This window comes from Belonocnema kinseyi, chromosome 8, assembly GCF_010883055.1.
Source record: "Belonocnema kinseyi isolate 2016_QV_RU_SX_M_011 chromosome 8, B_treatae_v1, whole genome shotgun sequence".
Classification (NCBI taxonomy): Eukaryota; Metazoa; Arthropoda; class Insecta; order Hymenoptera; family Cynipidae; genus Belonocnema; species Belonocnema kinseyi.
In genome coordinates, this window is record NC_046664.1 from 8,582,610 (window position 1) to 8,599,333 (window position 16,724).

Here is a 16,724-nt window from a genome sequence, read left to right on the forward strand (position 1 = left end):
ATTTTGAAATTCTAATGAATTTAAGAAATTTCAAAAGTTTTAAAACATTTTAAAAGAGTTGAAAGATTTATAATTTGGAAGAGGAACTTTTGGAAAAGAATTATAATTATGAGTTGGAACTTCAGATCAGAAACTCCCTCTCCTAAAGTAAAATACGATATTGCCTAAAGAAATTCCCGGTCAATTTAAGAGAGTTAAAAAGGTTTCTAAACATTTTAAAAGATTTCTGATTTGGAAGAGGAACTTTTTGAAAAGAATTATAATTCTGAATTGGAACATCGGATCAGAAACTCCCTGTCCAAAAGTAAAAATTACAAATCTAAAAGAAATTCCCTATGAATAAATAAAAATAATAATTCTATTCAAATACCAGCATTTTGAAATTCTAATGAATTTAAGAAATTTCAAAAGTTTTAAAACATTTTAAAAGAGTTGAAAGATTTATAATTTGGAAGAGGAACTTTTGGAAAAGAATTGTAATTATGAGTTGGAAAATCAGATCAGAAACTCCCTCTCCTAAAGTAAAATATGATATTGCCTAAAGAAATTCCCGGTCAATTTAAGAGAGCTAAAAAGGTTTCTAAACATTTTAAAAGATTTCTGATTTGGAAGAGGAACTTTTTGAAAAGAATTATAATTCTGAATTGGAACATCGGATCAGAAACTCCCTGTCCAAAAGTAAAAATTACAAATCTAAAAGAAATTCCCTATGAATAAATAAAAATAATAATTCTATTCAAATACCAGCATTTTTAAATTCTAATGAATTTAAGAAATTTCAAAAGTTTTAAAACATTTTAAAAGAGTTGAAAGATTTCGGATTTGGAAAAGAAACTTTTGGAAAAGAATTATAATTATGAGTTGGAACTTCAGATCAGAAACTCCCTCTCCTAAAGTAAAATATGATATTGCCTAAAGAAATTCCCGGTCAATTTAAGAGAGCTAAAAAGGTTTCTAAACATTTTAAAAGATTTCTGATTTGGAAGAGGAAATTTTCGAAAAGAATTATAATTATGAGTTGGAACATCAGATCAGAAACATCAGAAATATCAGATAAAAAACATCAAATCAGAAGCTACCTGTCCTAAAGTAAAAATTATAATTCTTAAAGAAATTCCCTATTAAAAAGTCAAAATTATAATTCGATTCATATACCATCATTTTTAAATTTTCGGTCATTTTTTCCGGTTAATTAAAAAAATTTCAAAAGTTTTTAAACATTTTAAAAGAATTGAAAGATTTCTGATTTGTAAAAGGAACTTTTAAAAAAGAATTATAAGTCTGAGTTGGAACATCAGATCAGAACCTCTCTGTCCTGAAGTAAAAATTACAATTCTTAAAGAAATTCGTTATTAAAAAGTCAAAATTATAATTCGATTCAGATACCAGCATTTTAAATTCCCGATCAATTTTTCATTTTTTTCAGATAAATTAAAACAATTTCAAGAGTTTTTAAACATTTTAAAAGAGTTGTAAGACTTATGATTTGGTAGAGGAACTTTTGGAAAAGAATTATAATTCCGAGTTAGAACATTCAGATGCAAATTTAAAACGTTCAAATTTATTTATTTATTTCAAACAAAAAAATGTCTTTTCTACTATAAAAGATGGCTTGGTAACAAAATACTTGAATTTCCAAAAAAATAATTTTTTAACATAAAAGTTAAATTTTCAATTTAAAAAAATGAATCCCCAACAAAAAAGTTTGATATTATTTCAATACAAAAAGTAAAAAAAAAAATTAAAACCAAAAGACGAATTTCCTCTACAAAAATTGAATTTTTAAACAAAAAAGTATGAGAAATATGAGCTGAAAAATTAATTTTAAACACAAAAAAAAGGGATTTTCCACTCAACAGTTAAACTTTAAACCAAAGAAATGAATCTTTATCTTATAACATAAATCATAATAAAAAATTTTTTATTAACAATGTGAAAAAATCCTGAAAGTAACAAAGTTAAGAAAATCCTGCAAATTAAAAAAATCCTTAAATTTGAATTTATAAATAAGAATAGAACACTTATTATTTGTATAAAAAATAAGAGTCGTTTTAAGAGATGTTTCGAATTTTCAAAAGATTCAAATTAGGTTTAGAACTTGAAATGATTTAAAATAATTTAAACGAATGATGTTTACCGACAAAATTCGGCTATTCATACCGAAATTTTGGTGCAAATACCCACAGCAGAATTTAAAACAAAATGAAGATTTTTGCAGATTTGAAAGAAAAAATCTGGAATCTTTTTAAAAACGGTGAAAGACTTCAAAAGAATGAAAACATTTTCTTATGATTCCTAGAGAAATTAAAAATGATTTTTCATTTTCAAAAATTATTGTGACAGAAAATTTAAAAAGATTCTAAGAGATTTCCAAAATGATCAAAAAAGAACCTAGAAGATTTTAAGGATTTTTTTTTAATTTGCAGGATTTTCCAAAAATTGTAGGAAAAATTCGATTAATTTAAAAATATATTTAGAAGTTCTGAAAAAAATGTTCACATACTTCGTTTAAACGAAAAATATTAAAATAATTTTTCGTTTTACGAAAAAAAAAAATTAACAAGGTATTCAAATTCTCAACCAAAGAGAAAAACCTCAAATCAAAAAAATTAATTTTTAACTACAGTTAAAATAAAAATTAATTTTAAAAAATTCCCACCTGAGATGTATTTTTTTAACTAAAATGATGAATTTTTAACAAAAAATGTTTTTTTTTTTAAGTGGTTAAACCTTTAAACAAAAATATTAAATTTCTATCGCATATTTAACGAAATTGTTGAATCTTCATCTAAAACAGACGAATTTTGTAATAAATGGTCTAATTTTAAGACCAAAAAATTAAACATCAACCCAAAAACAATTCAGTTTTTTAAAAAAAATTGATATTTTAAAAAGAAATAATAATTTTCAAACGAACTATTTACAAAAAAATAGTTAAACTTTCACCCAAATAGTTAAATTTATAACTAAATAGTTGAAAACTAAAAAAATTCTAAACCAAGAAAGAGACATTTTCAACGAAAGAGTTAAACTTTTAATCAAAAGAAATGAGTTTTCAATACAATAGTTGAATTTTTAATCCAACTTTTTTCGGAACCCAATCTTCACAATATGTCGTTGAAAATTTATGCAATTTGCTGAAAATTTGTATTTTGTGTTAAAAATTAATTTTTTTGACAGAAGATTAATCTTATTAGTTGCAAATTGAATTATTTGGTATCAAATATATGCCTTTAATTTAAAATTCGTATTTTTGTGGAAAATTAAGATTTTTTGTTTAAAAATTAAATGCATGGTTAAAAAATAATTGAATTTTCAAGCAAAAGATGCGATTTTGCAAATAAAAAAGATTAAAATTTTATCAAAAATAATTTGCATTTTCAGCCAAATACTTGAATTTTCAACCCTAAAGAGAAAGAATTTTTGTAGAAGTTAGTTTTGAACGATATAGCTGAATGTGTAACTAAATAGTTTAAAATTTAAAAAAAAATAGTCCTGAACCAAGAAAGATAAATATAGTTTTATACATACATACATACATATATATAAAATAGTTGAATTTTTAAGAAAAATTCAAATTTCATCGAAACAATTAAATTTTCAATCAAATAGTAAAATTAAAAAAAAAGAGATGAATCTTCAAACCACAAGGAGGAATTTTCTATAAAAAAAAGGCGAATGTTCAACAAAAAATTGAATTTATGACTGAAAGAGACGAATTTTTAATAAAATCGTTCAATTTTCAACTAAATAATTCAATGTTCAACCAAATGTTTGAACTTTTAACTAAAAGAAACCAATTCTGACACAAAAAAATTAATAAACCAAAAAAGATGAGTTTTCTACCAAAGTATGTATTTTCAATCCAAAGGGAGAAATTTTTTTATACGAAAATTGGAATATTCAACAAAACAGTTAAGTTTCATTAAAACAGCTAAATTTTCTACTAAAATTATAAATAAAAAAAAAACATGAATTTTGAAACAAAAATATTATAAGAGACTTTTCAATTATAAAGAATTAATTTTGAACAATACATTTTTAATCTAAAAAGACGAGTTTTCTATTCAAAAAGACTATTCAAGAAAAAATTTACAAAATAATTAAATTATGAATTTTTCAAAAAATATTTGAATTTATAAAAAAATAATTAAACTTTCAACCAAATCTTCGAATTTTTAACACAGAGTGAAGTATTAGGAACCAAAAATATAATTTTGTATTTAATTAATTATTTAATTTATTGATTTTGATTTTAATTTAATTAACTAATTGATTTCATATTTAATTATATAATACAGGCCTTTCTATTAAAAATGATTAAATTTCTAAGAAAACGAGTACTTTTTGACCAAAAGATGAATTTTCAATTCAAATAGACGCATTGTCAACAAAATAGATGAATTAATTAAAATTAAAATTAATGAAATTAAATGTAATTCTAAAATAAAACTATAATAGTTTCTTGAAACAGGAGAAAGAGCATAGTCTAGTATTTATTTATTAAATAAATAAATATACGCAAATAATTTGATGAAATTAAAATTATTTATATTATAATATTAATATAATATACATATATAAATAATATATGAATGAATTATATTTTGCTGAAATCCATATAATTATAATAAAATAATAATAAACTATTTAAAATAAAATAACATAATAACTTGCAAATTAAAAAAAAAAACTAAATTAAAAAAAGAGAGACATTGCGCATTAAAATATTTCATATTTTACTGCGGAACTCACTTGATTGCAGTCTCTCTTCAGACTCTGATCTAGATTCCAGAAGTCGTTGTTCGTGTCGCATCATGAGTAGCCTAAAACTTAAATAGTCTATCAAGGCATCCAGGCCTTGGTTTTCTTCGTCCAGAAATTCCCTGACCCATCTTCAAAATTAGAAGAAAAATTTATTATTATTTAAATAAATAAATTAATTAATACACACACACACACACAAAAGTTGCCTTTTCTAATAAGGATTTTACAATTTTTTATTCTTTTTTGTCAATATTATAACAAGCCACCAAATTCAGTCAATAAATTTATAAAAAATTTCGAAATTAAAGTTTCATTCAGCGATTTAAAAACAAAACTATTTTTTATGCGAATTAAAAAATAAATAAAATAAATATAACTAGGTAAAAATTAACTATTGTTAATTTCTTTTTACTATTATTAATTATCACCACAATTTTTATATGGAAAAACGTACCACAATTTTTGCAATTCATAGAAAGAAAAACCCAATTTAATCTAATTTCAAAATTCAACACTTTAACTATTGAAGTTTAAAGAAATGATTATTTTTATCTAATTTCAACTCATTGATTAATTATTTTTATAAATAATTTTAATTTAACTTAATTTATTATATATTAATATTACTATTTAGTAACCGAATATTAATTTTGAAAAAAATTAAAATTGTTAAAATTCAAGAGTTGCGGCACGCCCTACTCAATAGGAATTAGCATAAAAAACAAATTTCAGAAAATTAAAAATTATGCCAAAAAGAAATCCTGATAAAATTGCCCGGAAAACCCGAAAAAGCAAATCTTTCTTGATTTACTTGAAAATTCGAACATTCTTTAAATAGAACTTTTAAATCTTTATGAAATACATCTTTTTTGATTTATTAATTTTTTCATTTAAACAATCTTTCTTGATAAAAATAAAATAAGGGGTGAAAGAGGTCAAAATTTTTGTCGATATTTAAAAAAATCAGTGGGTGTTTTAAATTTGATTTGGTATTACATATATTTGATGAAAGTTTTTTTTTTGTTATCTAAAATTTCACAAACATTTATTTAAAACAATATCGTATAATTTTGTTTTCAGTTATGGATTTTGTTCACAAATAAATACGAAACACTAGAATCAGTTTCACAGGAAACTCCAAATACATATAATAAATTACAACAAAAATTACAGGAAACTAGGACTTTGCATATTATTTATATAAATTTGATAATTTTATGTATTTTTGGTATATTGTCGTATTTTATTTATAGGTTTAATATTGTACCAAAAAATGCATACATGAATTTACATTTTTGGCATCAAAATATATTTTTTTTTTTGATTTTGACAAATAGCGACAACTGAAAAATCCCGGAAAAAAATTCGAAATAGAAATATCCAAAAACTAATACTAATACACGCAATATAAAAATCGCGCATTGGACAATTTCAGAATATTAAAATTCGTCACAGAAAATTGCTGAATAATAAAATTCCTGAATTTAAACACTTAAAAATTATATTTTAATTAATATTATTTGTTTACTAAAAATACGTAAATAAAATATTCGGATATATTGAGATTAAAAAATATTTGATGAATGAAAGCATTGAATTTTGATGGGAATTTTTTTTATTGTTCAATGTATTTTGTTCGATTACTGTTTAAATTAAAAATAAAAATAATTGACAAAAAATTATCAATGGAAGTTTTTTTGAACGCTCATATAGTTTTTTTTTTAAATTTTGATTTCAACTTGAAAGAATAATTTAAAAAAAACAATAAACATGTAAAAAATATTTTTTTTTATCAATAGATTTTATTATTGTAATCTTAATTAATAAATATGATTTATTTAGAAGAAAATTTTTAATTGTTTAAATTTGATCATTTTCCAATTTTTGAAATTATCCAAGTCGGGCCTTTTTATATTTCAGGAATTTTCTATTTCAAACATTTTCTTTTTCGGGAATTTTATAGGATTTTAACAGTATTCAAAAAATATAAATAGGACCAGATTCGTCCAAATAATAGACACAAATTTTGATATCCTGTTTTTGAAATGTAATTTGTTTTATTCGTATTTTTTCAATAAAAAACGTTCTAGTTTTTCGGATTTATTTGTCAAAAAAATTCCACCAGGTTTAAAAAAAACGTGATTTAATTTTTTTTAATCAATTTTGTGAAATTTTGGATAAAAAACAAATACTACCTAATTATGGTTTTTAAGTGTCGAAAATGGCAACACAATATACATTTAATCTAATAGTAAGTTAAATTAAAAGTGCCCACTTGTTTTTTTTTCAAATATAGACGATAAAAATGTTGACTTCTTTCATTTTTTTTCTTAAAGAAAATTGCTTCCAAGACCAAAAAAAAAATATTCTTACAAAAAAAAAATGTATTTTATACAGAACTGTGAGACTAATTCAAACAATTTTTCAGTAAATTTAATCATTTTGAAGTGAATCAAGAAAAACACGTTTTTCGGATTTTCCAGGTAATTTTGGCAGCATTTATCCGGATGTTTTTTTAGGGTTTTGTGGCCCCGGGAAGAAAATCTTGTCATTTCGGTCGCGTATCCGTAGGTCATATTTCTTTTCCATGAGGGGAAGTAGCGGAAATTAGTAGGAGAAATTCGCAGGGAAAGTAGAGGAATTTTTAGGGAAAGTACGAGAAATTAGTAGAGGAAGTAGGGGAAATTTTTAGAGAAGTAGGGAAAATTAAAGGGGGAAGTAGGGGAAATTAGAAAGGAAAGTACTGGAAATTCGCAGGGGAAGCATGGAAAATTAGTAGGGGGAGTAGAGAAAATTGGTAGGGGAAGTATGGAAAATTAGTAGGGAAAGTAGGAGAAATTAATAGAGGAAATTCCTAAGGAAGTAGGGAAAATTAGAAGAGGAAATTAGTAGAAAAAGTCAAGGAAATTATTAGGGAAAGAAGGGGAAATTAGTTGAGGGAGTAGGGAAAATTCTCAGGGGAAGTATGGGAAGTAGGGAACATTAGAAGGGGAAGTAGGGGAAATTAGAAAGGGAAGTACTAGAAATTCGCAGGGAAGTGAGGGAAATTAGTAGAAGTAGAAGAAATGAGTAGAGGAAGTAGAGAAAACTAGAAAGAAAAGTAGGGGAAATTTGTATAGAAGTAGTGAAAATTAGAAGGAGAAGTAGGGGAAATAAGAAAGGAAAGTACTGTAAATTCGCAGTGGAAGTACGGGAAATTAGTAGGGGAAGTAGAGGAAATCGGTAGGGGAAGTAGGGAAAATTAGTAGGGAAAATTAGTAGAGAAAGGGAAATTATTAGGGAAAGAAGGGGAAATTAGTAAAGGGAGTAGGGGAAATTCTCAGGGGAAGCATGGGAAGTAGGGAACATTAGAAGGGGAAGTAGGGGAAATTAGAAAGGGAAGTAATAGAAATTCGCAGGGAAGTACGGAAAATTAATAGAAGTAGAGGAAATGAGTAGGAGAAGTAACTGTGGGCAAATGAGGGGGGCGAAAAATGTGAGGGGAAATTATGGAAGGCGAGTAGAGGAGGTGATGTGTAAAGAAGAGAAGGAGAATTGAATGTGATATTGGAGAAGTAGGGGAAGTAAGGGAAAATAAAGAGAAGGGAAAGTGAATAAAAATATGCAGAGGAGAAGCAGGGAACGTGAGGAGTAAAATAGGAGAAATAAGGGCAGAGTAAGTATGGGGAAATTGTGACAGGGGAAGCGGCGACAATAAAGAAACGAAGGGGAAACAAGCAGAGGGGAAGTAGGGCAAATGAGGCGAGGGAAAACTAAAGGTATTAAGGGAAAATTAGGCGATGGGAAGTAGGGGGAATTAGTCGAGTGGAAGTAAGGTGAGAGAGGGGAGAGGAAAAAGGGAAATGGGTTAAAAGGTAAAGGGGAACTTAGAGGAGAGGGAGAAGGGGAAGTAATGCAAAGGGAATCAAGGGGAAATGAGGAAAGAGGAATCAAGGGAAAATAAGGAAAGGGAAATCAAGGGGAAAAGAAAAGGGATGGAAGGGGACACGAGTGAAGAGGAAGTAGGTGAAATTAGGGGAGGGCAAGTAAGAGTAAATTATGAGAGGGTGAGTCGAGAAAGTAGGGGAAATACAGGTAATATAAGAGGGGAAATTATAGGAGGATAAGGGAAATTAGGGGAGTGAAAGTAAGAGAATGGGAAATGATAGCAGGGGAAGTAGAAAAAGTAAGGAGAAACGAACAAAGAGGAAGTAGAGGAAATTAGGAGAGGGTAGGCATAGGAAGGTGGGGGGAGGTTTGAACGACTTAGTTGACGTCTTAATAGGCTCAATATTATTTTTAATATATTGCTTTATTTACTCTATGTGATTCGTCCGCAGAGAAATTTCCAGATCTCGAAGAACTTGTGTTGATGTAGATTCTCCAACCATTTTCCTTTTCTGAAAGAAAGTAAGGAAACGATACGACTGTGTAATCATTAGTATCCATGTTCAAAAATTTTGGGGATACTAATGTAAAAAAAAAAACCAAAAAATTTGTTTTGAAAAAATATTAATCACATAAAACGGAATTATAAGAATGAATAATTGAATAACTTTTTTGTAATAAATTATTTGTTTAATATTTTCGAATTTTTGCAAAATTATATGTAAAATAGTTAAAAAAAAAAAAATTATAAACTTACTCGATGACTTCTGGATGCTTTTGGATCCAAGTAAGTTCGTAGTTTTGTAAGATAGTGCGATGGTGGATCCTTTGCTTGTACCCTTTCCTGAAAATTTTAATAGTATTTCTTAGCTTTATGCAAGCTGTGGTAAACAAAAATTATTAATTGTTTTAAAGAATACTGCAACATATGTTTAAAAACATTTGGTAATTAAAACATGAAAAAATAGATAAAAAAAATAGTGCAGATGAAAAATAGTACTATTTTGATCAATTAAAACTCAGGTAAAGAGCTTTAACTAAAGAAATAATGAACCGAAAATAAAATTTAAAATGTCCGTATCCCCTTGAAAGAGGTCTTTATTAACGGGTAGCATTTATGAACTATTTTGGTAACAACGTAACCTTGAAAGTAAAGTCAAGTAAAATTCTAAAAGCTGAAAAGAAACGAAAACTAATTTGGGGAACTTTTTAGAGTACAGATTGCAGTCGTGATTCCCGCTAAAAGTGCGGTTCGTTGAGTCGCCGGCCTCAATTCGAAGAAGAGGACAGATACATGCAAGAAGAGGGATGCTGCTGCAGATTTTTTGTAACCCGTTACGTTGTTGTGTATCGTATAATAAATAGTACGGCTTGCATTACATCCGTCTGGTATCGTGTTACCCACATGCTCCTCTACACTCACTATAGCTTGTTTCAAAATTAAACGGACTCATTCTCAAACTCTATAAATTTGCACCTAATTGGCGAATGCGTTCTTCACTATGCGTAACTGCACATTCATCGCAGCTTATTCAGAAATTTCTGGTGAAACATTTTTTTTTGGTCCAAAAATTCAAGTAATTAGTTTAAAACTGAACTACTTTGTTGAAAATGCATTGTTTTGGCTAAAAACTTTTCATTATATTAATTTTTTTTCAAAATAAGATCTTTTTTGGTAGAAGTGTTAAATATTACATTTTTTGTTGAGCACTTATATTCATTGGTTAAAAATTCCACAATCTGATTGAAATTTAAACTACTTTGTTAAAAACGCATTTTCTTTGTTACAAAATTAACTTTTTTGGTTAAAAATCAATACATATTTTTTTAATTGCACTATTTGCAAGAGAATTAAACTATTTGGTAGAAAATTCAGGTATTTTGTAGATAATTCATTCTCTCTAATATTTAACGATTCTGTTGTAAAATTGATGCATTATTTCATCGCAGCTTATTCAGTAATTTCTGTCAAAATATCTTTTTTTGTCGATAATTTAACTAATTGGTTGAAAACTAAAGTACTTTGTAGAAAATGAACTTTGTTCTTGAAAAATTATATTTTCTGTTTCTAAATTCAAGTAATTTATAGATAATTCACCTTTTTGCTTTTTCTCTCCCATATTTGGCGGTTCCGTTGAAAATTGTTTTTTTTTTTGCTCCAAAAACTCATCTGTTTGATTAGCAAAATTAACTATTCCATTTACTGTTTTTTTTTTCAAATTAAAATCTTTTTCAATAGAATTATTAACTACTACATTTTTGGTTGAAAATTAACTTTGTTGTTGAGAATGCATATTTTCACGTTAAAAATTGAACTAATTTGTAGCAAATTTTACCTTTGGAAGAAAATCAACTTTGTTATTGAAAAATTATACTTTCCGTTTGCAAATGCAAGTGTTTTGTAGATAATTTGCCTTTTTGCTTTTTTCCTCCAATATTCCACGATTCTGTTGAAAATTTATGTATTTTTTCATCGCAGCTTATTCAGAAGTTTCTGGTGAAAAGTCTTCTGTGGTCAAAAATGCAGCTGCTTCGTTAATAATTATTCTGGTTTAGTTCAAAACTTAACTGTTTTGTTGAAAATTCGACTTTTTCGTTAAATTCAACTGTTTTTTTTTTTCAAATTTAAATCACAATTGTAGTTCAGAATTAATCTTTACTGGTTAAAAATTAATCAATCTGATTGAAATTTAAACTACTTCGTTAAAAATTCAATTTTTATTCGGTTGATAATTCGCCATTTAAGTAGAAATCTCATATTTTCACGTTACAAATTGAACTCATTTGTAGCAAGTTTGATCATTTTATCTTAAAAATTCAACAAATTAGTTGAAAATTCAAATATTTGTTTAAAAATGAATCTACTTTTTTTCAAAATGAGCTACTTGGAAGAAAATTAAAACTATTTGGTAGAAAATCAAGTTTGTTAGTGAAAAACTATATTTCTGGTATGAAAATTTAAACTTTTTTTTCAAAATGAGCTACTTGGAAGAAAATTAGAACTATTTGGTAGAAAATCAAGTTTGTTATTTAAAAACTATATTTCTGGTATGAAACTTTAAGTGTTTTTTATGGATAATTAACCTTTTTACTTTTTTTCTCAGACATTCAACGATTCTGTTGATAATTTATGTTTTTTTTCATCGTAGCTTATTCAGAAATTTCTGGTGAAATATCTTTTTTTGTAAAAAATTCCACTAGTTGGTTGTAAGTTGAACTATTTTGTTGAAAATTCATCATTTAAGTAGAAAATTTATATTTCCACGTTAAAAATCGAACTTGTTTGTAGCAGATTTTATGTTCTTATCTTTAAAATTCAACAGTTTGATATAAAATTAACTTACTTATTGAAAATTCATCTTTCTGGTTAAAAATTAGAATATTTGTTAAGAAATGAATGTATTTTTTTTTATTTATTTAATCTTTTGTAGCAAATTTTAGATATTAGAATTATAGTCGCAGCAATTTTAACTTTTTTGTGAAAAATTCATATTTTTTGCTGAAAATTGAAATATTTAAAAGATATCTTTCTTGGTTGAAAATTAATCTTTTTCGTTGATAAATAAACTATTTTGTTAAAAAATTCTTCTGTCCATTTGGTTGAAAATTAATTAATTTTTTTCAAAATGCAACTATTTTTTTAATAATTCATCTGTTTTGGTCTCAAAAGTTCAACTAATTGGTTGAAAATTGAATTACTTTTTTGAAATTTCGTTTTTTTTTCTAAAAACTCATCTGTCTGATTTCAATTAAAATTTTTTTCCGGCGTAATTAATAACTATTACATTTTTGTTGAGAATTCATCTGTATTGATTAAAAATTCAACTACATTATTGAAATTTCAATTACTTGGTTAAAAAACGTTTTTTTTTTGTTGTTAAAAATTCATCATTTAATTAGAAAATTCATATTTTCATGTTCAAAATTAATCTCTTTTGTCCCAAATTTTATCTTTTTGTTTTAAAAATTTACCATTTTGGTGGAAAAATTAACTTATTTGTCAAAAATTTATATTTTCAGTTAAACATTAAAATATTTGTTTAGAAATAAAACTATTCTTTGCTAATTTCAATGTTTGGAAGAAAATTTAACTGTTTTGTAGAAAAATAACTTTTCATTGAAAAATGATATTTTCTGGTTGAAAATTTAAGTGTTTTATAGACAATTCGCCTTTTTCTTTTTAAAATTCATCTTCCTCGTGAAAAAATCAATAATTTTGGTTGAAAATTTAACTATTTTGTTAAAAAAACTTGTTTTCTTTCGTTTAATTCAACTGGTTGAAAATTCGTCTTTTGGTAGATAATTGATCTTTTATGGTAGAAAACTTATCTTTCTTTACTAACATTAACAAGTGATTTTTTATCTAAAAAAAAATTAACTACTTAATTTTTGGTTGCAGAATTATTATTTATAAGTTGAGATTTCAACAACTTTGTTAAAAATGCGCTTTTCTCGTTTAATATTGAACTGGTTTAAAATATATTGATAAAAATTCACCTACACATTAATCGCAGCTTATTCAGAAATTTCTGGCGAAACACAGCCTTACACGACTTTGGCATCCCCCATACAGTCCTGATCTGGCCCCCTTGCATGGAAATATTTTAACGTTGATCATAAAGTTTCAATTAATTAATTTTGCAAGTTTCCAATTAAAAAGCATTTTAACTTTTCAAGTTTTTAGAATAATTAAATTATGATTAACAGTTAAAAAATTAAAATTTAATCAAATAATAAAATATAAAGATACTTTGCAAAATTAATTCCAGTTTTTAGTGAGATTCACAAAAACAAAGTTGTCTTTATTAGTGACAATTTATGAAAGTATAATTATTTGCAATTTCAAGTCTTTTAAGCACCTTTTGGATGAGGAAATAACTTCGTAATATGGTTTTATTTTGTATTAAATTAATTTGTAGGAGTTGCTTGCAGAATTCTTTTGCTTGGGGCATTATGAATCATAAAGAGGGATCCCTGAATGTGGTTCGAGAACCGGATAGTCGATGGTGCATATCGAAAGTCAGAGGTCGTATCTAAATCTAAACCGAAGGGAAAGTTTTTCATATCCTTAAGAACCTCTTTCACACTTTGAAATTTTATTTCTAGCATCTTTGAATTTAATTTAAGAGCTAAACAGATTTTAATTATTTTAAACAATTTTGAACGATTCCAGGGGATTTATGAACGTTTTGATATTATAAAATTTAACTGTTTTTTTTTTCAAATGAAAATCTTTTTTGATTAAATTATCAAATATTAGATTTTTGTTTAAAAATTCGTTTTTTTTGCTTAAAAATATTATTAAACCAATTAAAATGTAATTCTTATTTGAAAATTTAACAATTATGGAAAGTCATACTTTCTGGTTAAAAAATGATCTATTTTAGCGTTGAAGCTCCAACTCGTTTGTTAAAAATTCATTTTTTCGTTGTTGACGATTCATCACTTTATTAGAAAATTCAGCTCTTTGATAGAAAGGATTTAACTTATTTGTTAAAAATTGGTGTTTTTATTTTTTGGACGAAATTTTTTTTACTGAAAATTTAAGCTTTTTATTTGAAAATTCATGTGTTTTCCTTAAAGTTCGTTTTTTTTTTGTAACATTTTATAATTGGGTTAAAAATGTAACTATGTTGTTAAAAATCTAAGCTTTTTATTTAAAAATTCAAATAATTAGATTGTTAAAAATTGTTTTTTTTTTTTAATGTAGCTTTCGGTTAAAAATTTAACTATCTTTTTGAAAACTTTTTTTTTTGAGAAATAGTTTTTTTCAAATGAAAATTTATCTTCCATTTTGGGTTGAAAATTTCTATTTTTTATTTGAAAATTGAGCCATTTTAGTAGAAAAAGTCAACTATTTGATTAAAAAATATCTTCTTCGTTAAAAAATCATATTTTTGGATTGAAAATTAAACTACTTGGTTAATAATTGAACTACTACATTAATGATTCATAATTTTAGTTCAAAGTTTATTTTTTTGACTGAAAATGAAAATATATTGTGTTCAAACTTCGCTTTTATTTTAGAAAGTTCAACTGCTTCGCCGATAAAAAAACTTTTTTTTGAAAATTCAACTTTTCGTTCCAAATTAAATTACTGTACTAAAAGTTGAACTATTATGTGAATAATTTATTATTATAGTTAGAGATTCCTAATTTTAGTTAAAAATATTCATTTCTTTGATCGAAAATTTATATATTCGGTTAAAAATTCGTCTTTTTTGGTAGAAACTTTATTTTTGGTTGAAAATTCATCTACTTTGTCGAAAATGTAACTATTTTGTTATTTTATTCAAGTTCGTCTGTTTTGGTTGAAAATTAACTAATTTGATTGAAGATTCGTCATTTTAGTTGAAAATTCATATTTTTGGTTAAATATTCCTCTTGTAGGTTATAAAATAATATCTTAGGGTTAAAAATTCAACTAATTGTTGTAAAGTTAAACCACTATACTGACAATTTATTCTTTGATTAAAATTTATAATTTTAGTTATAAAAATTCATCTTTTTCATTGAAAATTTAAATATTTTGTTAAAAATTCGTGTTTTTTTTTGTAAAAAATTCAGCTGCTTAGCTGAAAATTAACTTTTTTGTTGATAATTCATTTTTTTTCCGGTTTAAGATTAAATTATTTTGGTAAAAGTTGAAGTATTATATTAAAAATTAATAGTTTTGGTTCAAGATTCATCATATTAGTTGTCAATTTATCTTTTTTATTAAAAATGTTAATATTTTGTTGAAATTCACCTATTTTGAAAAAAAATTCAACTAGTCGGTTGAAAATTAAATTACTTTGTTAAAATTTGAACTTTTATATTAATAATTTATTTTTTTGGTTAGCAATTCATAATTTAAGTTGAAAATATTCATCTTTGTGATCGAAAATTTATATATTTTTATAAAAATTCGCTTTTTTTGTTAAAAAATTCATTTTTGTTGAAAATTCATCTATTTTGCTGAAAATTTGTAGTTAAAAATATTTATCTTTTTGATTAAAAATTTTAATATTTTGTTAAAAATTCGTCTTTTTTGGTAGAAAATTCCACTGTTTGGTTGAAAATTAACTTTTTTGTTGATAATTCATATTTTCGGATTGAAAATTACATTAGTTTGTTAACATTTAAACTATTACATTAAAAATTTATTTTTGGTTGAAGAATCATAATTTTAGTGGAAAATGTAAGTTTTTTGTGAAAATTTCCTCTTTTTTGGTTAAAACTTAACTCATTTTCATAATGATTCATAATTTTAGTTAATAATTCATCTTTTTGGTTAAAAATGTATCTTTTAGGTTACAAAATAATATCTTCGGGTAGAAAATTCAACTAATTGTTTAAATGTTAAACCACTATATTCAAAATTTATTTTTTTGGTTAAGATTCATAATTTTAGTTTAAAAAATTCATCTGTTTGATTTACACTTGAAATATTTTATTAAACATCCGTATTTTTGGGTATAAACTTCAACTACTTAGCTGAAAATTAAATCACTTCGTTAAAAGTTGAACTTTTATATTAAAAATTCAGTTTTCAGTTAAAGATTAATTATTTTAGTTCAAATTGATCTATTTTATTGAAAATGTAATTATTTTGTTGCAATTCTTTTTATTTTTTGAAAATCAAGTATTTTGGTTGAAAATTCATAATTTCAGTTAAAAAATCATCTTTTTGGAGGAAAATTCATTTTTGAGGTTAAAAAATCATATTTTCGGATTCAAAATTCAACTAATTATTGAAGAGTTAAACTACTATATTAAAAAATTAGTTATTTTGTTCAAGATTCATAATTTTAGTTAAAAATTCATCTCGCTTTCTGAATACGTAATAATTTTGTCGAAAGATCCTCTTTTTTAATAATAAAAAAAAAACTATTTTGGTTAAGGATTCATCATTTTAGTTAAAAATTCATCTTTTTGATTGAAAAATTTGTTTAAAAAATCATTGATTTAGTTGAAAATGCAATATTTTTACTTGAACTTATAAGAATAAGCATTTTAATTTGAATCTTCAAAGTTAGCAAACACTAAATTTAAGGGGAAAAAAGAGGATAACGTAAAGAAGGGGACATAAGGCGCTCTCTAAGATTTGT

General features: G+C 24.9%; 1 protein-coding gene across 2 annotated transcripts in view; it reads right to left on the reverse strand.

Moving 5' to 3' along the window:
- The window catches only part of LOC117178105 (formin-like protein), a 101,648-nt gene that overhangs the window by 70,107 nt on the left and 14,817 nt on the right, over positions 1-16,724 (reverse strand). The window contains exons 2-4 of one of the 2 annotated variants that reach the window (XM_033369348.1): positions 9,392-9,478; positions 9,067-9,173; positions 4,756-4,895 (exon numbers count right to left, since the gene is read on the reverse strand). In XM_033369348.1, coding sequence (XP_033225239.1) covers positions 4,756-4,895; positions 9,067-9,173; positions 9,392-9,478 — 334 coding nt within the window. The remainder of the gene's footprint in view (positions 1-4,755; positions 4,896-9,066; positions 9,174-9,391; positions 9,479-16,724) is intronic. The other variant, XM_033369350.1, reaches the window with a different exon arrangement.